This window comes from Poecilia reticulata, chromosome 18 (genome assembly GCF_904066995.2).
Source record: "Poecilia reticulata chromosome 18, P_reticulata-male-v2, whole genome shotgun sequence".
Taxonomy (NCBI): domain Eukaryota; kingdom Metazoa; phylum Chordata; class Actinopteri; order Cyprinodontiformes; family Poeciliidae; genus Poecilia; species Poecilia reticulata.
In genome coordinates, this window is record NC_088847.1 from 6,316,833 (window position 1) to 6,344,397 (window position 27,565).

Below are 27,565 nucleotides of genomic sequence, written 5' to 3' on the forward strand. Positions count from 1 at the left end.
GAATCGTTTATGGCATCTGAAATATCCTTGATAAATTTTCAAAGTTCACAGTTGCATTACAAATTGAATAACTCAAAGGGTGATTTTTAATGTTTTTTTAAAAGATAATGCAAGCATGTAACTTTATATGTGTTTTGTCATATTGCAGGCTTTAGCTTAAACAAATTCGTAGATTATACATCAAAGCAGAATAGTAATCCAAGCCAATGATCATGTTAGGTTGAAAATCAACACAAAATGCACATTTCTGTTGCTTATCAGATATTTTGGAGCTGGTATGAAAATAGCATGACTAAAACCTTCGTATTAACTTGTTTCTATTATGTTGGTGAACAGTAAATGTAGTTGATAGTGAAGTTAGATAATGGTCTCTGCTGAATAGCAAAGCACACCACTGCTGGATTTAAGCAGGACTTAGCCATGTTAAATTTACAATTCAACACCAAATCTGCCTGCTGTATTAAAACAGATGTTTACATATAGCAAAGCCAGGCCAGAAATAATTTAAAAATGTAAAAGCAACTGACATTGAATTTTTCTGAATGGATTAAGATGCAACTTCAAACCTTTAAAAGAAACTTACACAGTATTCCTTAATAAGGTCTTCTGGATCCTCTCCAAGAAAGGTGATGAGCCCTTTCAGAACACATTCCCTTCGAATCCCAATGTCCTCCACCTGGAGAAAAATTATTGTTATCAATATTCAATATCTCTGACAAGATTTCGGATGCAACAGTAATATAAAAACTAGAAAATTCCTGCAGAAATTTTAAAGGGGCATGCCAAAGTGTGCCCGTCGGCTTTCAGCCAGTGTTTTTATGCTAAAAATTAGCATTAATGCTAAAGAAAGCTGCAACGTAGTCAATTAACTGTGGAGAGGAAGAAGCATGTTGACTAAGCTGTAGTTGTACCATTCATTATGTTAAAATTGATGCATGAGCTAAAATTTGCCAATATGCTAATGTTAGCTTAAATGCTGGCAGTAGCATGTGGAGCAACAGGACCATGTTGTTTTAATTTTACTACTCCATTCAGTACACTAAACATGTCTAATTAATGAGAAAATTAGCTAAAAGCTAACTTTAGGTAAAAATGCTAGTGCACTAGTCAAAGACAGTGAAATGATAACTTTTGTACTAATGCTAATAAACTGCCTTGCTGCGCACTATCACTATCCTGAGAAATAAATAACATAAAAAACACTAATATTATTGCACTGCCTACGGCGGTGCACTAACACGAGAGGAATATGCAGGCTTTTATTTTGAAACTTTCAGTTAGCTTCATTTTAATGACTATGCTAATTCAATGTGCAACTGTGGTTTGTTTAAACCAGTCATGTAAGGCCCAAAAGAACAATTGCTTGATGTAAAAATGGCCAAAGCTTTTATTTTGAAATTTTCAGTAAGCGTCATGATCAATGGCTACACTAATCCAGTCTGTAACAGTAATTTGGTAACACCAGTTTTTAAATCACCAGTAGAGCAATTGCAGTATGTAAAAATGATCAAGGCTTTTATTTTGAAAAATTTATTAAGCTTCATTGTAAATGGCCACACTAATCCAATGTTTAACAGTGGTTGTGTTAAACCACTTAATTAATAGCCCTCTGCTTTAACTGTATGTTTGCCATAGTGTTTGTATTCTGACCCAGGAGCTGTTGCCATGTTCGGTTGCTATGGTAAATAGGCCACAGGGTGCCAGCTGTAAGAGAGACACACAGGGGGAGACAATTCTATCTGTTTGAGCCAGCCAGTTTCACTAAAACAAGCACACTGAACGACCCCTTCCCATTCAAGATCCGTAAGGCCGATCCGAAAACGGTTTGAAGCGTATGAGAGGGCTACTTGTCGTCTCCGAAAGTACAGTGATTCATATCTGTGGGTCATTCACAGGAATTGCACTGATGAGAGAAATATGGTGTGTGCAGAGCTCAGTAATTTTTAAATTAAATCTTTTTTTTTTTTAAAGATTTAATTTAATTTTTTTTGTGATCAATTGTAATTTTCCCTAAATACAAAGTTATTATTTCAAAAATGCATCAGTAGTATTGTTCTTTAGGGGTTATATGATGTAACAATATTTTTTTTACCTGCAGGAGTTGTCTACAGTAGAAGGAGGAACAGGGTCTTAGCTTAAAATGCTCATTTTAAGAAAGACTTAGGTACATATACTAACCAGAGACCAAAGCAAAAATGGGTAAAATGCTTATTTTAAGAATGACTGATGTAAATGTACTAACCTGACAGGAAAAAGTTACTAAAAATTGCTAGAATGCTTATTTTAAATAAGACTGATGTAAACACAAAGTCAGATTTGATGAAAAAGCAGTCTGAACGACCCCTTCCCCTACAAGATCCGTATGGCCGATGCAAAAACTTTTTGAAGCGTATGAGATGGCTTTTTGTCTTCCCTGATATTTATTTCTCAGGATATTTATTGATATTTATTTCAGTAAACTGCCTTGCTGCGCAAGGCAGTTCACTATCCTGAGAAATAAATAACAAAAACTTTAATATTATTGCACCGCCTACGGCGGTGCACTAAAATGGTGTGTCAAATGCTAATGTTTGTGCTAATGTTAATGAACTGCCTTGCTACGCAAGGCAGTTCACTATCCTGAGCAAAAAAAGGTAAAAAAAAGCTGAGTATTATTGCACCGCCTACGGCGGTGCACTAACGTGAGGAATATGCAGACTTTTATTTTGAAACTTTCAGTAAACTTCATTTTAACTACCACACCAAATCATAGTGTTACAGTAGTTTGTTTAAACCAGTCACATAAAGGCCAAAAGAGTAATGACCTGATGTGAAAAATGTCAAGGCTTTAGTTAGGAGTTAGTTAGGCTGCAAAGAAATATACAGGCTTTTATTATAAAATTTTCAGTAAGCTTAATTTTAAATGGCCACACTAATCCAATGTGTAACAGTGGTTGGGTTAAAGCAGTGATATAATGCCAAGAAAACTCTGCCCAGCCTGCAGATATAACATTCTGTTCACCCTCCATCTGTAGTAACTCAAAAACCTATATAAAACACTGGGGATGAAGCGTCAGTTGGTCATGTCCCATAACTTTGCTCTGAAGCACCTGGACAGAAAACCGTAAGCCCTAGAGAAATTTTGAAAACATTTTACCGGAGCAGGCATGCGGTGCTATTTCCTGACCAACTTTCATACCAATAGCACAAGTTTTGCGGCCATGAGAGCGATTTCAAAATTATTTTTGGGTCAAAATTCCACTCTGTTCCTCACTCTAAAAAGCGGCAGTTGGTTTCAGTTACACTCTAACGTTTCGGCAGTTGGAAATTTCGCTCGTTTTTCGCTTTTTACGTCGCCATCGTAACTCCGATCCCCAATAAAAGTAATAGCTCCCTTCTCGGGTACGAGCCGCACGTTTTGATACCACTTTTGTGGGTGGGCACGCAGCGGTACGAGCCGCATTAACGGTAATGGAAGAAGATGTTATAATAATAAACAGACATTCTATTGGGTGTAGAACAATAGGTGCCTGCCATGCAATGCATGGAGGCAGTACTGACTTGCTTCGCAAGTCAGTACTGCTCTCCTTATGCATTGCTATGGCATGCCCCTAATAAGAACTAGAAAATTCCTGCAGAAATTTTAAAGGGGCATGCCAAAGTGTGCCCGTCGGCTTTGACGCAGCGTTATGATGTTAAAAATTAGCGTTAATGCTAAAGAAAGCTGCAACGTAGTCAATAACCTGTGGAGAGGCAGAAGCATGTTTACTAAGCTGTAGTTGTACCATTCATTATGTTAAAATTGATGCATGAGCTAAAATTATCCAATATGCTAATGTTAGCTTAAATGCTGGCAGTAGCATGTGGAGAAACAGGACCATGTTGTTTTAATTTTACTACTCCATTCAGTATACTAAACATGTCTAATAAATGAAAAAATTAGCTAATAGCTAACTTTAGGTAAAAGTGCTAGTACACTAGTCAAAGGAAGTGAAATGCTAATGTTTGTGCTAATGTTAATGAACTGCCTTGCTGAGCAAGGCAGTTCACAATCCTGAGAAATAAATAACATAAAAAAAGCTTATATTATTGCAACGCCTACGGCGGTGCACTAACACGAGAGGGATGTGAAGACTATTATTTTGAAACTTTCAGTTAGCGTCTTTTTAACTACCACACCAATTCATTGTGTTACTGTAGTTTGTTTAAACCAGTCAAATAAAGGCCAAAAGAGTAATGACCTGATGTGAAAAATGTCAAGGCTTTTATTTTGAAACTTTCAGTAAGCTTTATTTACAATAGCTTTTTTATTTACAGTGGATTACACACTAATCCAATGTGTAACTGTGGTTTGGTTAATCCAGCTATATAAAGTCCCATACAGCAAGCAGATCTAAATGCCAGCTCATCCCTATGTGACATTTGGGAGTTCCGCCATGTTGTAGTTCTGACCTTCAGTCATTGTAGTTCTAAAGAGCAGCTCAACTATCGTGTGAGTGAGACACAAAGGGATAAACAGATTCTAACGGTTTGAAGCAGTTAGTTTATCTGAACAAAGCAGTCCAAACATCTCCATCCTATTCAGGATCTTTTAGAGTGATCCGAAAACCGTGTGAAGCATATAGTCAAGGGGACTCAAATGCTAATGTTTGTGCTAATGTTAATGAACTGCCTTGCTGCGCAAGGCAGTTCACTATCCTGAGAAATAAATAACATAAAAAGGCTAATATTATTGCACCGCCTTCGGCGGTGCACTAACACTAGAGGAATAGGCAGACTTTTAATTTGAAACTTTCAGTAAGCTTCATTTTAATGACCACGCTAATTCAATGTGCAACTCTGGTTTGTTTAATCCAGTCCCATAAAGCCCAAAAAAGCAATAACCTGATGTGAAAAATGTCAGGGCTTTTATTTTGAAATTTTCAGTAAGCTTCATTTTAAATAGACACACTAATCCAATGTGTAACAGTGGTTTGGTTAATCCACCAATATAATGCCCAAAACAGCAAGTAGCTCTAAATTCCAGCTCAGCCTCCTCTGTAATAACTGAATGATCCGCCATGTTGTAGTTCTGCCCTTCTGCTCTGCCCTCTGTATTAAGGTGTTTCACCATGTTTAGAACTACAGAGACCTTGTAGGCCAAACCAGCAGTTGCCATAGCGATCAAGCCTCTGCCAACTGCTGTGTGTGTGTGTGAGACAATTCATGCAACTTTGAGAACACCCAGTCATTTTAATGAAAAAGCAGTCTGAACGACCCCTTCCCGTTCGGGAACCGTTAGGCCGATCCAAAAGCCGTTTGAAGCGTATGAGAGGGCTACTTGTCGTCTCTGATAGTCCCGTGATTCATATCTGTGGGTCATTCACAATAATTGCACGGATGAGAGAAAAATGGTGTGTGGTGAGCTCAGTAATTTTTCAAAAACCTATATTAAACACTGAGGAGGAGCGTCAGTTGGTCATGTCCCATCACTTTGCTCTGAAGCACCTGGACAGAAAACCGTAAGCCCTAGAGAAATTTCGAAAACATTTTACCGGAGCAGACATGCGGTGCTATCTCCTGACCAACTTTCATACCAATAGCACAAGTTTTACGGTCATGAGAACGATTTCAAAATTATTTTTGGGTCAAAATTCCACCCTCTTTCTCACTCTAAAAAGCGGCAGTTGGTTTCAGTTACACTCTAACGTTTCGGCAGTTGGAAATTTCGCTCGTTTTTCGCTTTTTACGTCGCCGTCGTAACTCCGATCCCCTATAAAAGTAATAGCTCCCTTCTCGGCATCGAGCCGCACGATTTGATACCACTTTTGTGGGTGGCCACGCAGCGGTACGAGCCGCATTAACGGTGACGGAAGAATAAATATATAACTAGAAAATTCCTGCAGAAATTTTAAAGGGGCATGCCAAAGTGTGCCCGTCGGCTTTGACGCAGTGTTATGATGTTAAAAATTAGCATTAATGCTAAAGAAAGCTGCAACGTAGTCAATTAACTGTGGAGAGGCAGAAGCATGTTGAATAAGCTGTAGTTGTACCATTCATTATGTTAAAATTGATGCATGAGCTAAAATTAGCCAATATGCTAATGTTAGCTTAAATGCTGGCAGTAGCATGTGGAGCAACAGGACAATGTTGTTTTAATTTTACTACTATATTCAGCACACTAAACATGTCTAATTAATGAGAAAATTGGCTAAAAGCTAACTTTAGGTGAAAATGCTAGTGTATTAGTGAAAGACAGTGAAATGATAACTTTTGTACTAATGCTAATGAACTGTCACTATCCTGAGAAATAAATAACATAAAAAACACTAATATTATTGCACCGCCTATGGCGGTGCACTAAAAGTTGAGGAATATACAGACTTTTAATTTGAAATTTTCAGTAAGCTTCATTTTAACTACCTCACCAATTTAATGTGTAACAGTAGTTTGTTTAAACCATGCGCATAAAGCACAAAAGAGCAATTACCTGATGTGAAAAATGTCAAGGCTTTTATTTTGAAATTTTTAGTAAGCTTCATAATTGTTACACATTGGATTAATGGCCACATTAATCCAATGTGTAACAGTCCAGCTATATAATGCCCAAAACAGCAAGTAGTTCTAAATGCCAGCTCAGCCCTAATGTGTGGTATCTGAGAGTTCCACCATGTTGTAGTTCTTCTATAGTAATTAATCCTCAGCCAACTGCTGTGTGTGTGCTGCGCAAGGCAATGCACTAGGGGGCAGTGAAGTGCTACTCTTTGTGCTATTATACTGAGAAAAAAAAAGGTTAAAAAAAAATACGTTATTGCACCGCCTATGGCAATGCACTGACATGAGAGGAGTATGCAGGCTTTTATTTTGAAAGTTTTAGTAAGCTTCATTTTAAGGACCACGCTAATTCAATGTGCAAGTCTGGTTTGTTTAAACCAGTACCATAAAGCCCAAAGACCAATAACCTAACGTGAAAAATGTCGGGCTTTTATTTTGAAATTTTTAGTAAGCTTCATTTCAATTAGCCACACTTATCCAATGTGTAACTGTGGTTTGTATATTCCACCAATATAATGACCAAAACAGCAAGTAGATCTAAATGCCAGCTCATCCCTATGTGATATTTGAGAGTAGTTCTGACCTTCAGTCATTGTAATTCTAAAGAGCAGCTCAACTATCGTGTGAGTGAGACACAAAGAGAGAAACAGATTCTAACTGTTAGTTTTTCTGAACAAAGCAGTCCAAACATCTCCTTCCTGTTCAGGAACTGCAAGAGTGATCCAAAAACTGTTTGAAGCATATAGTCAAGGGGGGTGAAATGCTAAAGTTTGTGCTAATGTTATTGAACTGCTTTGCTGCGCAAGGCAGTTCACTATCCTGAGCAGGCGGTGCACTCATGTGAGAGGAATATACAGTTTTTTATTTGAAAGTTTCAATTAGCTTCATTTTAATGACCACACTAATTCAATGTGTAACAGTGGTTTGGTTAAACCAGTCATGTAAGGCCCAAAAGAACAATTGCTTGATGTAAAAATGGCCAAAGCTTTTATTTTGAAATTTTCAGTAAGCGTCATGATCAATGGCTACACTAATCCAGTCTGTAACAGTAATTTGGTAACACCAGTTTTTAAATCACCAGTAGAGCAATTGCAGGATGTAAAAATGATCAAGGCTTTTATTTTGAAAAATTTATTAAGCTTCATTGTAAATGGCCACACTAATCCAATGTTTAACAGTGGGTGTGTTAAACCACTTAAATAGTAGCCCTCTGCTTTAACTGTATGTTTGCCATAGTGTTTGTATTCTGACCCAGGAGCTGTTGCCATGTTCGGTTGCTATGGTAAATAGGCCACAGGGTGCCAGCTGTAAGAGAGACACACAGGGGAGACAATTCTATCTGTTTCAGCCAGCCAGTTTCACTAAAACAATCACACTGAACGACCCCTTCCCATTCAAGATCCGTAAGGCCGATCCGAAAACCGTTTGAAGCGTATGAGAGGGCTATTTGTCGTCTCCCATAGTACCGTGATTCATATCTGTAGGTCATTCACAGGAATTGCACTGATGAGAGAAATATGGTGTGTGCAGAGCTCAGTAATTTTCAAAACCTATATTAAACACAGAGGAGGAGCGTCAGTTGGTCATGACCCGTCACTTTGCTCTGAAGCACCTGGACAGAAAACCGTAAGCCCTAGAGAAATTTCGAAAACATTTTACCGGAGCAGGCATTCTTTGCCTACGGCGGTGCACTAACCTCAGGGAAGTATGCACTTTTATTTTGAAACTTTCATTAAGCTTCATTTTAACTACCTTACCATTTCAATGTGTAACAGTAGTTTGTTTAAACCAGTCACAAAAAGGCCAAAGAGTCATTGAAAAATGTCAAGGCTTGCTGCGCAAGGCAGTTTACTATCCTGACAAATAAATAACAAAAAAGTTTAATATTATTGCACCGCCTACGGCGGTGCACTAAAATGGCGGGTCAAATGCAAATGTTTGTGCTAATGTAATGAACTGCCTTGCTGCGCAAGGCAGTTCACTATCCTGAGCGAAAAAAGGTAAAAAAAGCTGAATATTATTGCACCGCCTACGGCGGTGCACTAACGTGAGGAATATGCAGACTTTTATTTTGAAACTTTCAGTAAACTTCATTTTAACTACCACACCAAATCATAGTGTTACAGTAGTTTGTTTAAACCAGTCACATAAAGGCCAAAGAGTAATGAATTGATGTGAAACATGTCAAGGCTTTAGTTAGGAGTTAGTTAGGCTGCAAAGAAATATACAGGCTTTTATTATAAAATTTTCAGTAAGCTTAATTTTAAATGGCCACACTAATCCAATGTGTAATAGTGGTTGGGTTAAACCACTTTATAATGCCCAGAAAATTCTGCACTGCCTGTAGATATAACAATCCTTTAACCTTCCTTCTGTAGTAACTCAAAAACGTATATAAAACATAGGATAATGCATCAGTTGGTCATGTCCAATCACTTTGCTCTGAAGTACTTGGACAGAAAACCGTAAGCCCTAGAGAAATTTTGAAAACATTTCACCGGAGCAGGCATGCGGTGCTATTTCCTGACCAAACTTTCATACCAATAGCACAAGTTTTGCAGCCATGAGAGCGATTTCAAAATATTTTTGGGTCAAAATTCCACTCTGTTCCTCACTCTAAAAAGCGGCAGTTGGTTTCAGTTACACTCTAGGGTTTCGGCAGTTGGAAATTTCGCTCGTTTTTCGCTTTTTACGTCGCCATCGTAACTCCGATCCCCAATAAAAGTAATAGCTCCCTTCTCGGGTACGAGCCGCACGTTTTGATACCACTTTTGTGGGTGGGCACGCAGCGGTACGAGCCGCATTAACGGTAATGGAAGAAGATGTTATAATAATAAACAGACATTCTATTGGGTGTAGAACAATAGGTGCCTGCCATGCAATGCATGGAGGCAGTACTGACTTGCTTCGCAAGTCAGTACTGCTCTCCTTATGCATTGCTATGGCATGCCCCTAACTAGAAAATTCCTGCAGAAATTTTAAAGGGGCATGCCAAAGTGTGCCCGTCGGCTTTGACGCAGCGTTATGATGTTAAAAATTAGCATTAATGCTAAAGAAAGCTGCAACGTAGTCAATTAACTGTGGAGAGGCAGAAGCATGTTGACTAAGCTGTAGTTGTACCATTCATTATGTTAAAATTGATGCATGAGCTAAAATTAGCCAATATGCTAATGTTAGTTTAAATGCTGGCAGTAGCATGTGGAGCAACAGGACCATGTTGTTTTAATTTTACTACTCCATTCAGTACACTAAACATGTCTAATTAATGAGAAAATTAGCTAAAAGCTAACTATAGGTAAAAGTGCTAGTACACTAGTCAAAGGAAGTGAAATGCTAATGTTTGTGCTAATGTTAATGAACTGCCTTGCTGCGCAAGGCAGTTCACTATCCTGAGAAATAAATAACATAAAAAACACTAATATTATTGCACTGCCTACGGCGGTGCACTAACACGAGAGGAATATGCAGGCTTTTATTTTGAAACTTTCAGTTAGCTTCATTTTAATGACTATGCTAATTCAATGTGCAACTGTGGTCATGTAAGGCCCAAAAGAACAATTGCTCGATGTAAAAATGGCCAAAGCTTTTATTTTGAAATTTTCAGTAAGCGTCATAATCAATGGCTACACTAATCCAGTCTGTAACAGTAATTTGGTAACACCAGTTTTTAAATCACCAGTAGAGCAATTGCAGTATGTAAAAATGATCAAGGCTTTTATTTTGAAAAATTATTAAGCTTCATTGTAAATGGCCACACTAATCCAATGTTTAACAGTGGTTGTGTTAAACCACTTAAATAGTAGCCCTCTGCTTTAACTGTATGTTTGCCATAGAATGTTTGCTATCTGACCCAGGAGCTGTTGCCATGTTCGGTTGCTATGGTAAATAGGCCACAGGGTGCCAGCTGTAAGAGAGACACACAGGGGGAGACAATTCTATCTGTTTGAGCCAGCCAGTTTCACTAAAACAAGCACACTGAACGACCCCTTCCCATTCAAGATCCGTAAGGCCGATCCGAAAACCGTTTGAAGCGTATGAGAGGGCTATTTGTCGTCTCCGATAGTACAGTGATTCATATCTGTACGTCATTCACAGTAATTGCACTGATGAGAGAAATATGGTGTGTGCAGAGCTCAGTAATTTTTAAATTAAATCTTTTTTTTTTTAAAAGATTTAATTTAATTTTTTTTGTGATCAATTGTAATTTTCCCTAAATACAAAGTTATTATTTCAAAAATGCATCAGTAGTATTGTTCTTTAGGGGTTATATGATGTAACAATATTTTTTTTACCTGCAGGAGTTGTCTTCAGTAGAAGGAGGAACAGGGTCTTAGCTTAAAATGCTCATTTTAAGAAAGACTTAGGTACATATACTAACTAACCAGAGACCAAAGCAAAAATGGGTAAAATGCTTATTTTAAGAATGACTGATGTAAACACAAAGTCAAATTTGATGAAAAAAGCAGTCTGAACGACCCCTTCCCCTACAAGATCCGTATGGCCGATGCAAAAACTGTTTGAAGCGTATGAGATGGCTTTTTGTCTTCCCTGATATTTATTTCTCAAGATATTTATTGATATTTATTTCAGTAAACTGCCTTGCGCAGCAAGGCAGTTTACTTTCCTGAGAAATAAATAACAAAAAACTTTAATATTATTGCACCGCCTATGGCGGTGCACTAATATGGTGGGTCAAATGCTAATGTTTGTGGTAATGTTAATGAACTGCCTTGCTGCGCAAGGCAGTTCACTATCCTGAGCGAAAAAAAAGGTAAAAAAGCTGAATATTATTGCACCGCCTACGGCGGTGCACTAACGTGAGAGGAATATGCAGACTTTTATTTTGAAACTTTCAGTAAACTTCATTTTAACTACCACACCAAATCATAGTGTTACAGTAGTTTGTTTAAACCAGTCACATAAAGGCCAAAAGAGTAATGACCTGATGTGAAAAATGTCAAGGCTTTAGTTAGGAGTTAGTTAGGCTGCAAAGAAATATACAGGCTTTTATTATGAAATTTTCAGTAAGCTTAATTTTAAATGGCCACACTAATCCAATGTGTAACAGTGGTTGGGTTAAACCAGTGATATAATGCCAAGAAAACTCTGCCCTGCCTGTAGATTTAACATTCTGTTCACCCTCCATCTGTAGTAACTCAAAAACCTATATAAAACACTGGGGATGAAGCGTCAGTTGGTCATGTCCCATCACTTTGCTCTGAAGCACCTGGACAGAAAACCGTAAGCCCTAGAGAAATTTTGAAAACATTTTACCGGAGCAGACATGCGGTGCTATTTCCTGACCAACTTTCATACCAATAGCACAAGTTTTGCGGCCATGAGAGCGATTTCAAAATTATTTTGGGTCAAAATTCCACCCTGTTCCTCACTCTAAAAAGCGGCAGTTGGTTTCAGTTACACTCTAGGGTTTCGGCAGTTGGAAATTTTGCTCGTTTTTCGCTTTTTACGTCGCCATCCTAACTCCGATCCCCAATAAAAGTAATAGCTCCCTTCTTGGGTACGAGCCGCACGTTTTGATACCACTTTTGTGGGTGGGCACGCAGCGGTACGAGCCGCATTAACGGTAATGGAAGAAGATGTTATAATAACTAGAAAATTCCTGCAGAAATTTTAAAGGGGCATGCCAAAGTGTGCCCGTCGGCTTTGACGCAGTGTTATGATGTTAAAAATTAGCATTAATGCTAAAGAAAGCTGCAACGTAGTCAATTAACTGTGGAGAGGCAGAAGCATGTTGAATAAGCTGTAGTTGTACCATTCATTATGTTAAAATTGATGCATGAGCTAAAATTAGCCAATATGCTAATGTTAGCTTAAATGCTGGCAGTAGCATGTGGAGCAACAGGACAATGTTGTTTTAATTTTACTACTATATTCAGCACACTAAACATGTCTAATTAATGAGAAAATTGGCTAAAAGCTAACTTTAGGTGAAAATGCTAGTGTATTAGTGAAAGACAGTGAAATGATAACTTTTGTACTAATGCTAATGAACTGTCACTATCCTGAGAAATAAATAACATAAAAAACACTAATATTATTGCACCGCCTATGGCGGTGCACTAAAAGTTGAGGAATATACAGACTTTTAATTTGAAATTTTCAGTAAGCTTCATTTTAACTACCTCACCAATTTAATGTGTAACAGTAGTTTGTTTAAACCATGCGCATAAAGCACAAAAGAGCAATTACCTGATGTGAAAAATGTCAAGGCTTTTATTTTGAAATTTTTAGTAAGCTTCATAATTGTTACACATTGGATTAATGGCCACATTAATCCAATGTGTAACAGTCCAGCTATATAATGCCCAAAACAGCAAGTAGTTCTAAATGCCAGCTCAGCCCTAATGTGTGGTATCTGAGAGTTCCACCATGTTGTAGTTCTTCTATAGTAATTAATCCTCAGCCAACTGCTGTGTGTGTGCTGCGCAAGGCAATGCACTAGGGGGCAGTGAAGTGCTACTCTTTGTGCTAATATACTGAGAAAAAAAAGGTTAAAAAAAAAGTTCTTGCACCGCCTATGGCAGTGCACTGACATGAGAGGAGTATGCAGGCTTTTATTTTGAAAGTTTCAGTAAGCTTCATTTTAGGACCACGCTAATTCAATGTGCAAGTCTGGTTTGTTTAAACCAGTACCATAAAGCCCAAAAGACCAATAACCTAACGTGAAAAATGTCGGGGCTTTTATTTTGAAATTTTTAGTAAGCTTCATTTCAATTAGCCACACTTATCCAATGTGTAACTGTGGTTTGTATATTCCACCAATATAATGACCAAAACAGCAAGTAGATCTAAATGCCAGCTCATCCCTATGTGATATTTGAGAGTAGTTCTGACCTTCAGTCATTGTAATTCTAAAGAGCAGCTCAACTATCGTGTGAGTGAGACACAAAGAGAGAAACAGATTCTAACTGTTAGTTTTTCTGAACAAAGCAGTCCAAACATCTCCTTCCTGTTCAGGAACTGCAAGAGTGATCCAAAAACTGTTTGAAGCATATAGTCAAGGGGGGTGAAATGCTAAAGTTTGTGCTAATGTTATTGAACTGCTTTGCTGCGCAAGGCAGTTCACTATCCTGAGCAGGCGGTGCACTCATGTGAGAGGAATATACAGGTTTTTATTTTGAAAGTTTCAATTAGCTTCATTTTAATGACCACACTAATTCAATGTGTAACAGTGGTTTGGTTAAACCAGTCATGTAAGGCCCAAAAGAACAATTGCTTGATGTAAAAATGGCCAAAGCTTTTATTTTGAAATTTTCAGTAAGCGTCATGATCAATGGCTACACTAATCCAGTCTGTAACAGTAATTTGGTAACACCAGTTTTTAAATCACCAGTAGAGCAATTGCAGGATGTAAAAATGATCAAGGCTTTTATTTTGAAAAATTTATTAAGCTTCATTGTAAATGGCCACACTAATCCAATGTTTAACAGTGGGTGTGTTAAACCACTTAAATAGTAGCCCTCTGCTTTAACTGTATGTTTGCCATAGTGTTTGTATTCTGACCCAGGAGCTGTTGCCATGTTCGGTTGCTATGGTAAATAGGCCACAGGGTGCCAGCTGTAAGAGAGACACACAGGGGGAGACAATTCTATCTGTTTGAGCCAGCCAGTTTCACTAAAACAAGCACACTGAACGACCCCTTCCCATTCAAGATCCGTAAGGCCGATCCGAAAACCGTTTGAAGCGTATGAGAGGGCTATTTGTCGTCTCCCATAGTACCGTGATTCATATCTGTAGGTCATTCACAGGAATTGCACTGATGAGAGAAATATGGTGTGTGCAGAGCTCAGTAATTTTTCAAAAACCTATATTAAACACAGAGGAGGAGCGTCAGTTGGTCATGACCCGTCACTTTGCTCTGAAGCACCTGGACAGAAAACCGTAAGCCCTAGAGAAATTTCGAAAACATTTTACCGGAGCAGGCATTCTTTGCCTACGGCGGTGCACTAACCTCAGGGAAGTATGCACTTTTATTTTGAAACTTTCATTAAGCTTCATTTTAACTACCTTACCATTTCAATGTGTAACAGTAGTTTGTTTAAACCAGTCACAAAAAGGCCAAAAGAGTCATTGAAAAATGTCAAGGCTTGCTGCGCAAGGCAGTTTACTATCCTGACAAATAAATAACAAAAAAGTTTAATATTATTGCACCGCCTACGGCGGTGCACTAAAATGGCGGGTCAAATGCAAATGTTTGTGCTAATGTTAATGAACTGCCTTGCTGCGCAAGGCAGTTCACTATCCTGAGCGAAAAAAGGTAAAAAAAGCTGAATATTATTGCACCGCCTACGGCGGTGCACTAACGTGAGGAATATGCAGACTTTTATTTTGAAACTTTCAGTAAACTTCATTTTAACTACCACACCAAATCATAGTGTTACAGTAGTTTGTTTAAACCAGTCACATAAAGGCCAAAAGAGTAATGAATTGATGTGAAACATGTCAAGGCTTTAGTTAGGAGTTAGTTAGGCTGCAAAGAAATATACAGGCTTTTATTATAAAATTTTCAGTAAGCTTAATTTTAAATGGCCACACTAATCCAATGTGTAACAGTTGTTGGGTTAAACCAGTGATATAATGCCCAGAAAACTCTGCCCTGCCTGTAGATTTAACATTCTGTTCACCCTCCTTCTGTAGTAACTCAAAAACCTATATAAAACACTGGGGATGAAGCGTCAGTTGGTCATGTCCCATAACTTTGCTCTGAAGCACCTGGACAGAAAACCGTAAGCCCTAGAGAAATTTTGAAAACATTTCACCGGAGCAGGCATGCGGTGCTATTTCCTGACCAACTTTCATACCAATAGCACAAGTTTTGCAGCCATGAGAGCGATTTCAAAATTATTTTTGGGTCAAAATTCCACTCTGTTCCTCACTCTAAAAAGCGGCAGTTGGTTTCAGTTACACTCTAGGGTTTCGGCAGTTGGAAATTTCGCTCGTTTTTCGCTTTTTACGTCGCCATCGTAACTCCGATCCCCAATAAAAGTAATAGCTCCCTTCTCGGGTACGAGCCGCACGTTTTGATACCACTTTTGTGGGTGGGCACGCAGCGGTACGAGCCGCATTAACGGTAATGGAAGAAGATGTTATAATAACTAGAAATTCCTGCAGAAATTTTAAAGGGGCATGCCAAAGTGTGCCCGTCGGCTTTGACGCAGCGTTATGATGTTAAAAATTAGCATTAATGCTAAAGAAAGCTGCAACGTAGTCAATTAACTGTGGAGAGGCAGAAGCATGTTGACTAAGCTGTAGTTGTACCATTCATTATGTTAAAATTGATGCATGAGCTAAAATTAGCCAATATGCTAATGTTAGTTTAAATGCTGGCAGTAGCATGTGGAGCAACAGGACCATGTTGTTTAAATTTTACTACTCCATTCAGTACACTAAACATGTCTAATTAATGAGAAAATTAGCTAAAAGCTAACTATAGGTAAAAGTGCTAGTACACTAGTCAAAGGAAGTGAAATGCTAATGTTTGTGCTAATGTTAATGAACTGCCTTGCTGTGCAAGGCAGTTCACTATACTGAGAAATAAATAACATAAAAAACACTAATATTATTGCACTGCCTACGGCGGTGCACTAACACGAGAGGAATATGCAGGCTTTTATTTTGAAACTTTCAGTTAGCTTCATTTTAATGACTATGGTAATTCAATGTGCAACTGTGGTCATGTAAGGCCCAAAAGAACAATTGCTCGATGTAAAAATGGCCAAAGCTTTTATTTTGAAATTTTCAGTAAGCGTCATAATCAATGGCTACACTAATCCAGTCTGTAACAGTAATTTGGTAACACCAGTTTTTAAATCACCAGTAGAGCAATTGCAGTATGTAAAAATGATCAAGGCTTTTATTTTGAAAAAATTATTAAGCTTCATTGTAAATGGCCACACTAATCCAATGTTTAACAGTGGTTGTGTTAAACCACTTAAATAGTAGCCCTCTGCTTTAACTGTATGTTTGCCATAGAATGTTTGCTATCTGACCCAGGAGCTGTTGCCATGTTCGGTTGCTATGGTAAATAGGCCACAGGGTGCCAGCTGTAAGAGAGACACACAGGGGGAGACAATTCTATCTGTTTGAGCCAGCCAGTTTCACTAAAACAAGCACACTGAACGACCCCTTCCCATTCAAGATCCGTAAGGCCGATCCGAAAACCGTTTGAAGCGTATGAGAGGGCTATTTGTCGTCTCCGATAGTACAGTGATTCATATCTGTACGTCATTCACAGTAATTGCACTGATGAGAGAAATATGGTGTGTGCAGAGCTCAGTAATTTTTAAATTAAATCTTTTTTTTTTTAAAAGATTTAATTTAATTTTTTTGTGATCAATTGTAATTTTCCCTAAATACAAAGTTATTATTTCAAAATGCATCAGTAGTATTGTTCTTTAGGGATTATATGATGTATCAATATTTTTTGACCTGCAGGAGTTGTCTCCAGTAAACGGGGGAACAGGCTCTTAGCTTAAGATGGTCATTTCAAGAAAGACTTAGGAACATATACCGTCCAGAGACCAAAGCTAAAATGGGTAAAATGCTTATTTTAAGAATGACTGATGTAAACACAAAGTCAAATTTGATGAAAAAAGCAGTCTGAACGACCCCTTCCCCTACAAGATCCGTATGGCCGATGCAAAAACTGTTTGAAGCGTATGAGATGGCTTTTGTCTTCCCTGATATTTATTTCTCAAGATATTTATTGATATTTATTTCAGTAAACTGCCTTGCGCAGCAAGGCAGTTTACTTTCCTGAGAAATAAATAACAAAAAACTTTAATATTATTGCACCGCCTATGGCGGTGCACTAATATGGTGGGTCAAATGCTAATGTTTGTGGTAATGTTAATGAACTGCCTTGCTGCGCAAGGCAGTTCACTATCCTGAGCGAAAAAAAAGGTAAAAAAAGCTGAATATTATTGCACCGCCTTTGGCGGTGCACTAACGTGAGAGGAATATGCAGACTTTTATTTTGAAACTTTCAGTAAACTTCATTTTAACTACCACACCAAATCATAGTGTTACAGTAGTTTGTTTAAACCAGTCACATAAAGGCCAAAAGAGTAATGACCTGATGTGAAAAATGTCAAGGCTTTAGTTAGGAGTTAGTTAGGCTGCAAAGAAATATACAGGCTTTTATTATGAAATTTTCAGTAAGCTTAATTTTAAATGGCCACACTAATCCAATGTGTAACAGTGGTTGGGTTAAACCAGTGATATAATGCCAAGAAAACTCTGCCCTGCCTGTAGATTTAACATTCTGTTCACCCTCCATCTGTAGTAACTCAAAAACCTATATAAAACACTGGGGATGAAGCGTCAGTTGGTCATGTCCCATCACTTTGCTCTGAAGCACCTGGACAGAAAACCGTAAGCCCTAGAGAAATTTTGAAAACATTTTACCGGAGCAGACATGCGGTGCTATTTCCTGACCAACTTTCATACCAATAGCACAAGTTTTGCGGCCATGAGAGCGATTTCAAAATTATTTTTGGGTCAAAATTCCACCCTGTTCCTCACTCTAAAAAGCGGCAGTTGGTTTCAGTTACACTCTAGGGTTTCGGCAGTTGGAAATTTTGCTCGTTTTTCGCTTTTTACGTCGCCATCCTAACTCCGATCCCCAATAAAAGTAATAGCTCCCTTCTTGGGTACGAGCCGCACGTTTTGATACCACTTTTGTGGGTGGGCACGCAGCGGTACGAGCCGCATTAACGGTAATGGAAGAAGATGTTATAATAATAAACAGACATTCTATTGGGTGTAGAACAATAGGTGCCTGCCATGCAATGCATGGAGGCAGTACTGACTTGCTTCGCAAGTCAGTACTGCTCTCCTTATGCATTGCTATGGCATGCCCCTAATAAACAGACATTCTATTGGGTGTAGAACAATAGGTGCCTGCCATGCAATGCATGGAGGCAGTACTGACTTGCTTCGCAAGTCAGTACTGCTCTCCTTATGCATTGCTATGGCATGCCCCTAACTAGAAAATTCCTGCAGAAATTTTAAAGGGGCATGCCAAAGTGTGCCCGTCGGCTTTGACGCAGCGTTATGATGTTAAAAATTAGCATTAATGCTAAAGAAAGCTGCAACGTAGTCAATTAACTGTGGAGAGGCAGAAGCATGTTGACTAAGCTGTAGTTGTACCATTCATTATGTTAAAATTGATGCATGAGCTAAAATTAGCCAATATGCTAATGTTAGTTTAAATGCTGGCAGTAGCATGTGGAGCAACAGGACCATGTTGTTTAAATTTTACTACTCCATTCAGTACACTAAACATGTCTAATTAATGAGAAAATTAGCTAAAAGCTAACTATAGGTAAAAGTGCTAGTACACTAGTCAAAGGAAGTGAAATGCTAATGTTTGTGCTAATGTTAATGAACTGCCTTGCTGTGCAAGGCAGTTCACTATACTGAGAAATAAATAACATAAAAAACACTAATATTATTGCACTGCCTACGGCGGTGCACTAACACGAGAGGAATATGCAGGCTTTTATTTGAAACTTTCAGTTAGCTTCATTTTAATGACTATGGTAATTCAATGTGCAACTGTGGTCATGTAAGGCCCAAAAGAACAATTGCTCGATGTAAAAATGGCCAAAGCTTTTATTTTGAAATTTTCAGTAAGCGTCATAATCAATGGCTACACTAATCCAGTCTGTAACAGTAATTTGGTAACACCAGTTTTTAAATCACCAGTAGAGCAATTGCAGTATGTAAAAATGATCAAGGCTTTTATTTTGAAAAAATTATTAAGCTTCATTGTAAATGGCCACACTAATCCAATGTTTAACAGTGGTTGTGTTAAACCACTTAAATAGTAGCCCTCTGCTTTAACTGTATGTTTGCCATAGAATGTTTGCTATCTGACCCAGGAGCTGTTGCCATGTTCGGTTGCTATGGTAAATAGGCCACAGGGTGCCAGCTGTAAGAGAGACACACAGGGGGAGACAATTCTATCTGTTTGAGCCAGCCAGTTTCACTAAAACAAGCACACTGAACGACCCCTTCCCATTCAAGATCCGTAAGGCCGATCCGAAAACCGTTTGAAGCGTATGAGAGGGCTATTTGTCGTCTCCGATAGTACAGTGATTCATATCTGTACGTCATTCACAGTAATTGCACTGATGAGAGAAATATGGTGTGTGCAGAGCTCAGTAATTTTTAAATTAAATCTTTTTTTTTTTAAAAGATTTAATTTAATTTTTTTTGTGATCAATTGTAATTTTCCCTAAATACAAAGTTATTATTTCAAAAATGCATCAGTAGTATTGTTCTTTAGGGGTTATATGATGTAACAATATTTTTTTTACCTGCAGGAGTTGTCTTCAGTAGAAGGAGGAACAGGGTCTTAGCTTAAAATGCTCATTTTAAGAAAGACTTAGGTACATATACTAACTAACCAGAGACCAAAGCAAAAATGGGTAAAATGCTTATTTTAAGAATGACTGATGTAAACACAAAGTCAAATTTGATGAAAAAAGCAGTCTGAACGACCCCTTCCCCTACAAGATCCGTATGGCCGATGCAAAAACTGTTTGAAGCGTATGAGATGGCTTTTTGTCTTCCCTGATATTTATTTCTCAAGATATTTATTGATATTTATTTCAGTAAACTGCCTTGCGCAGCAAGGCAGTTTACTTTCCTGAGAAATAAATAACAAAAAACTTTAATATTATTGCACCGCCTATGGCGGTGCACTAATATGGTGGGTCAAATGCTAATGTTTGTGGTAATGTTAATGAACTGCCTTGCTGCGCAAGGCAGTTCACTATCCTGAGCGAAAAAAAAGGTAAAAAAAGCTGAATATTATTGCACCGCCTTTGGCGGTGCACTAACGTGAGAGGAATATGCAGACTTTTATTTTGAAACTTTCAGTAAACTTCATTTTAACTACCACACCAAATCATAGTGTTACAGTAGTTTGTTTAAACCAGTCACATAAAGGCCAAAAGAGTAATGACCTGATGTGAAAAATGTCAAGGCTTTAGTTAGGAGTTAGTTAGGCTGCAAAGAAATATACAGGCTTTTATTATGAAATTTTCAGTAAGCTTAATTTTAAATGGCCACACTAATCCAATGTGTAACAGTGGTTGGGTTAAACCAGTGATATAATGCCAAGAAAACTCTGCCCTGCCTGTAGATTTAACATTCTGTTCACCCTCCATCTGTAGTAACTCAAAAACCTATATAAAACACTGGGGATGAAGCGTCAGTTGGTCATGTCCCATCACTTTGCTCTGAAGCACCTGGACAGAAAACCGTAAGCCCTAGAGAAATTTTGAAAACATTTTACCGGAGCAGACATGCGGTGCTATTTCCTGACCAACTTTCATACCAATAGCACAAGTTTTGCGGCCATGAGAGCGATTTCAAAATTATTTTTGGGTCAAAATTCCACCCTGTTCCTCACTCTAAAAAGCGGCAGTTGGTTTCAGTTACACTCTAGGGTTTCGGCAGTTGGAAATTTTGCTCGTTTTTCGCTTTTTACGTCGCCATCCTAACTCCGATCCCCAATAAAAGTAATAGCTCCCTTCTTGGGTACGAGCCGCACGTTTTGATACCACTTTTGTGGGTGGGCACGCAGCGGTACGAGCCGCATTAACGGTAATGGAAGAAGATGTTATAATAACTAGAAAATTCCTGCAGAAATTTTAAAGGGGCATGCCAAAGTGTGCCCGTCGGCTTTGACGCAGTGTTATGATGTTAAAAATTAGCATTAATGCTAAAGAAAGCTGCAACGTAGTCAATTAACTGTGGAGAGGCAGAAGCATGTTGAATAAGCTGTAGTTGTACCATTCATTATGTTAAAATTGATGCATGAGCTAAAATTAGCCAATATGCTAATGTTAGCTTAAATGCTGGCAGTAGCATGTGGAGCAACAGGACAATGTTGTTTTAATTTTACTACTATATTCAGCACACTAAACATGTCTAATTAATGAGAAAATTGGCTAAAAGCTAACTTTAGGTGAAAATGCTAGTGTATTAGTGAAAGACAGTGAAATGATAACTTTTGTACTAATGCTAATGAACTGTCACTATCCTGAGAAATAAATAACATAAAAAACACTAATATTATTGCACCGCCTATGGCGGTGCACTAAAAGTTGAGGAATATACAGACTTTTAATTTGAAATTTTCAGTAAGCTTCATTTTAACTACCTCACCAATTTAATGTGTAACAGTAGTTTGTTTAAACCATGCGCATAAAGCACAAAAGAGCAATTACCTGATGTGAAAAATGTCAAGGCTTTTATTTTGAAATTTTTAGTAAGCTTCATAATTGTTACACATTGGATTAATGGCCACATTAATCCAATGTGTAACAGTCCAGCTATATAATGCCCAAAACAGCAAGTAGTTCTAAATGCCAGCTCAGCCCTAATGTGTGGTATCTGAGAGTTCCACCATGTTGTAGTTCTTCTATAGTAATTAATCCTCAGCCAACTGCTGTGTGTGTGCTGCGCAAGGCAATGCACTAGGGGGCAGTGAAGTGCTACTCTTTGTGCTAATATACTGAGAAAAAAAAGGTTAAAAAAAAAGTTCTTGCACCGCCTATGGCAGTGCACTGACATGAGAGGAGTATGCAGGCTTTTATTTTGAAAGTTTCAGTAAGCTTCATTTTAAGGACCACGCTAATTCAATGTGCAAGTCTGGTTTGTTTAAACCAGTACCATAAAGCCCAAAAGACCAATAACCTAACGTGAAAAATGTCGGGGCTTTTATTTTGAAATTTTTAGTAAGCTTCATTTCAATTAGCCACACTTATCCAATGTGTAACTGTGGTTTGTATATTCCACCAATATAATGACCAAAACAGCAAGTAGATCTAAATGCCAGCTCATCCCTATGTGATATTTGAGAGTAGTTCTGACCTTCAGTCATTGTAATTCTAAAGAGCAGCTCAACTATCGTGTGAGTGAGACACAAAGAGAGAAACAGATTCTAACTGTTAGTTTTTCTGAACAAAGCAGTCCAAACATCTCCTTCCTGTTCAGGAACTGCAAGAGTGATCCAAAAACTGTTTGAAGCATATAGTCAAGGGGGGTGAAATGCTAAAGTTTGTGCTAATGTTATTGAACTGCTTTGCTGCGCAAGGCAGTTCACTATCCTGAGCAGGCGGTGCACTCATGTGAGAGGAATATACAGGTTTTTATTTTGAAAGTTTCAATTAGCTTCATTTTAATGACCACACTAATTCAATGTGTAACAGTGGTTTGGTTAAACCAGTCATGTAAGGCCCAAAAGAACAATTGCTTGATGTAAAAATGGCCAAAGCTTTTATTTTGAAATTTTCAGTAAGCGTCATGATCAATGGCTACACTAATCCAGTCTGTAACAGTAATTTGGTAACACCAGTTTTTAAATCACCAGTAGAGCAATTGCAGGATGTAAAAATGATCAAGGCTTTTATTTTGAAAAATTTATTAAGCTTCATTGTAAATGGCCACACTAATCCAATGTTTAACAGTGGGTGTGTTAAACCACTTAAATAGTAGCCCTCTGCTTTAACTGTATGTTTGCCATAGTGTTTGTATTCTGACCCAGGAGCTGTTGCCATGTTCGGTTGCTATGGTAAATAGGCCACAGGGTGCCAGCTGTAAGAGAGACACACAGGGGGAGACAATTCTATCTGTTTGAGCCAGCCAGTTTCACTAAAACAAGCACACTGAACGACCCCTTCCCATTCAAGATCCGTAAGGCCGATCCGAAAACCGTTTGAAGCGTATGAGAGGGCTATTTGTCGTCTCCCATAGTACCGTGATTCATATCTGTAGGTCATTCACAGGAATTGCACTGATGAGAGAAATATGGTGTGTGCAGAGCTCAGTAATTTTTCAAAAACCTATATTAAACACAGAGGAGGAGCGTCAGTTGGTCATGACCCGTCACTTTGCTCTGAAGCACCTGGACAGAAAACCGTAAGCCCTAGAGAAATTTCGAAAACATTTACCGGAGCAGGCATTCTTTGCCTACGGCGGTGCACTAACCTCAGGGAAGTATGCACTTTTATTTTGAAACTTTCATTAAGCTTCATTTTAACTACCTTACCATTTCAATGTGTAACAGTAGTTTGTTTAAACCAGTCACAAAAAGGCCAAAAGAGTCATTGAAAAATGTCAAGGCTTGCTGCGCAAGGCAGTTTACTATCCTGACAAATAAATAACAAAAAAGTTTAATATTATTGCACCGCCTACGGCGGTGCACTAAAATGGCGGGTCAAATGCAAATGTTTGTGCTAATGTTAATGAACTGCCTTGCTGCGCAAGGCAGTTCACTATCCTGAGCGAAAAAAGGTAAAAAAGCTGAATATTATTGCACCGCCTACGGCGGTGCACTAACGTGAGGAATATGCAGACTTTTATTTTGAAACTTTCAGTAAACTTCATTTTAACTACCACACCAAATCATAGTGTTACAGTAGTTTGTTTAAACCAGTCACATAAAGGCCAAAAGAGTAATGAATTGATGTGAAACATGTCAAGGCTTTAGTTAGGAGTTAGTTAGGCTGCAAAGAAATATACAGGCTTTTATTATAAAATTTTCAGTAAGCTTAATTTTAAATGGCCACACTAATCCAATGTGTAACAGTTGTTGGGTTAAACCAGTGATATAATGCCCAGAAAACTCTGCCCTGCCTGTAGATTTAACATTCTGTTCACCCTCCTTCTGTAGTAACTCAAAAACCTATATAAAACACTGGGGATGAAGCGTCAGTTGGTCATGTCCCATAACTTTGCTCTGAAGCACCTGGACAGAAAACCGTAAGCCCTAGAGAAATTTTGAAAACATTTCACCGGAGCAGGCATGCGGTGCTATTTCCTGACCAACTTTCATACCAATAGCACAAGTTTTGCAGCCATGAGAGCGATTTCAAAATTATTTTTGGGTCAAAATTCCACTCTGTTCCTCACTCTAAAAAGCGGCAGTTGGTTTCAGTTACACTCTAGGGTTTCGGCAGTTGGAAATTTCGCTCGTTTTTCGCTTTTTACGTCGCCATCGTAACTCCGATCCCCAATAAAAGTAATAGCTCCCTTCTCGGGTACGAGCCGCACGTTTTGATACCACTTTTGTGGGTGGGCACGCAGCGGTACGAGCCGCATTAACGGTAATGGAAGAAGATGTTATAATAATAAACAGACATTCTATTGGGTGTAGAACAATAGGTGCCTGCCATGCAATGCATGGAGGCAGTACTGACTTGCTTCGCAAGTCAGTACTGCTCTCCTTATGCATTGCTATGGCATGCCCCTAATAAACAGACATTCTATTGGGTGTAGAACAATAGGTGCCTGCCATGCAATGCATGGAGGCAGTACTGACTTGCTTCGCAAGTCAGTACTGCTCTCCTTATGCATTGCTATGGCATGCCCCTAACTAGAAAATTCCTGCAGAAATTTTAAAGGGGCATGCCAAAGTGTGCCCGTCGGCTTTGAGCCAGTGTTTTTATACTAAAAATTAGCATTAATGCTAAAGAAAGCTGCAACGTAGTCAATAACCTGTGGAGAGGCAGAAGCATGTAGAATAATCTGTACTTGTACCATTCATTATGTTAAAATTGATGCATATGCTAAAATTAGCCAATATGCTAATGTTAGCTCAAATGCTGGCAGTAGGATGTGGAGCAACACGACCATGTTGTTTTAATTTTACTACTCTATTCAGTATACTAAACATTTCTAATTAATGAGAAAATTAGGTAAAAGCTAACTTTAGGTAAAAGTGCTAGTGCACTAGTCATAGACAGTGAAATGCTAACTTTTGTACAAATGCTAATGACCTGCCTTGCTGAGCATCACCGCTCTTTTCCTACGAATCCTCTTCCGCTCTCTGTCAGGTTTGTGATCTGTAGCATCGCAGGCGCTGCGTCTGTGCCGCTGGTTCCTTAAAGGAGCAGCGACGTTATTTTCTGTCCATAGACTTTTAATCAGCTATTTATTCTTATTTATGTCAGATTTTAACATGGGGGGACATATGTGTAATGGTTATAGTCTTGAATCAGTAGTATAATGCTGAAAACACAAGCAGTTGTAAATACCAGAAAACCCTACAGTGCAGTCCTGGGGAGCTGCAGTTCCAGACACTCTGTTCTTCTGTTGCTATGGTAATTAATCCCCTGCAGCTGTGAGAGCCAAAGAGCGGGAAAATCCTCTTCAGACACAGTTTCTATACTTGGGAGACACCAGGCGTCAGTCTGAAGGACCCTGACAAAAAGCATAAGCCCTAGCAAATTTTTGTAAACATTGTACATGAGCAGGCATGTGTATCTATGTTATGACCAACTTTCAGACCAATAGGGCGATATTTATGCCTGTGAGGGGGATTTAAAAAGGGTTTTTGAGTCAGCCATAAACAGTCCTGTGTGTGTGTTTCATAGAGAAAGATTACTGATTCTGTGAGACACAAAATCTCAAATTTTTTAGTTTTTATTAATTTATGTAATCATTTTAACTCCAATCCCCAATAAAAGTAATAGCTCCCTTCTCGGGTACGAGCCGCACGTTTTGATACCACTTTTGTGGGTGGGCACACAGCGGTACGAGCCGCATTAACGGTGACGGAAGAATAAATATATAATAATAATAACTAGAAAATTCCTGCAGAAATTTTAAAGGGGCATGCCAAAGTGTGCCCGTCGGCTTTGACGCAGCGCTATGATGTTAAAAATTAGCATTAATGCTAAAGAAAGCTGCAACGTAGTCAATAACCTGTGGAGAGGCAGAAGCATGTTTAATAAACTGTAGTTGTACCATTCATTATGTTAGAATTGATGCATAAGCTAAAATTAGCCAATATGCTGGCAGTAGCATGTGGAGCAACACGACCATGTTGTTTTAATTTTACTACTGTATTCAGTATACTAAACATGTCTAATTAATGAGAAAATTAGGTAAAAGCTAACTTTAGGTAAAAGTGCTAGTGCACTAGTCATAGACAGTGAAATGCTAACTTTTGTACAAATGCTAATGACCTGCCTTGCTGAGCATCACCGCTCTTTTCCTACGAATCCTCTTCTGCTCTCTCTGTCAGGTTTGTGATCTGTAGCATCGCAGGCGCTGCGTCTGTGCCGCTGGTTCCTTAAAGGAGCAGCGACGTTATTTTCTGTCCATAGACTTTTAATCAACTATTTATTCTTATTTATGTCAGATTTTAACATGGGGGACATATGTGTAATGGTTATAGTCTTGAATCAGTAGTATAATGCTGAAAACACAAGAAGTTGTAAATACCAGTAAACCCTACAGTGCAGTCCTGGGGAGCTGCAGTTCCAGACGCTGTTCTGTTGCTATGGTAATTAATCCCCTGCAGCTGTGAGAGCCAAAGAGCGGGAAAATCCTCTTCAGACACAGTTTCTATACTTGGGAGACACCAGGCGTCAGTCTGAAGGACCCTGACAAAAAGCATAAGCCCTAGCAAATTTTTGTAAACATTGTACATGAGCATGCATGTGTATCTATGTTATGACCAACTTTCAGACCAATAGGGCGATATTTATGCCTGTGAGGGGGATTTAAAAAGGGTTTTTGAGTCAGCCATAAACAGTCCTGTGTGTGTGTTTCATAGAGAAAGATTACTGATTCTGTGAGACACAAAATCTCAAATTTTTTCGTTTTTATTAATTTATGTAATCATTTTAACTCCGATCCCCAATAAAAATAATAGCAATAATGCCGGCCTCGAGCCGCACGATTTGATACCACTTTTGTGGGTGGGCACGCAGCGGTACGAGCCGCATTAACGGTGATGGAAGAATAATAAATAATAAAGAGGCGTTCTATTGGGTGTAGAACAATAGGTGCCTGCCATGCAATGCATGGAGGCAGTACTGACTTGCTTCGCAAGTCAGTACTGCTCTCCTTATGCATTGCTATGGCATGCCCCTAATAAAGAGGCGTTCTATTGGGTGTAGAACAATAGGTGCCTGCCATGCAATGCATGGAGGCAGTACTGACTTGCTTCGCAAGTCAGTACTGCTCTCCTTATGCATTGCTATGGCATGCCCCTAACTAGAAAATT

The 27,565-nt window shown here is 38.6% G+C and overlaps 1 protein-coding gene across 2 annotated transcripts in view; it reads right to left on the reverse strand.

The window, feature by feature from the left end:
* LOC145548831 (uncharacterized) overlaps positions 1 to 27,565 on the reverse strand; it is a 90,145-nt gene that overhangs the window by 1,273 nt on the left and 61,307 nt on the right. For both annotated transcript variants that reach the window (XM_081599852.1, XM_081599853.1), the window contains one exon: positions 584 to 676. In XM_081599852.1, coding sequence (XP_081455978.1) covers positions 584 to 676 — 93 coding nt within the window. The remainder of the gene's footprint in view (positions 1 to 583; positions 677 to 27,565) is intronic.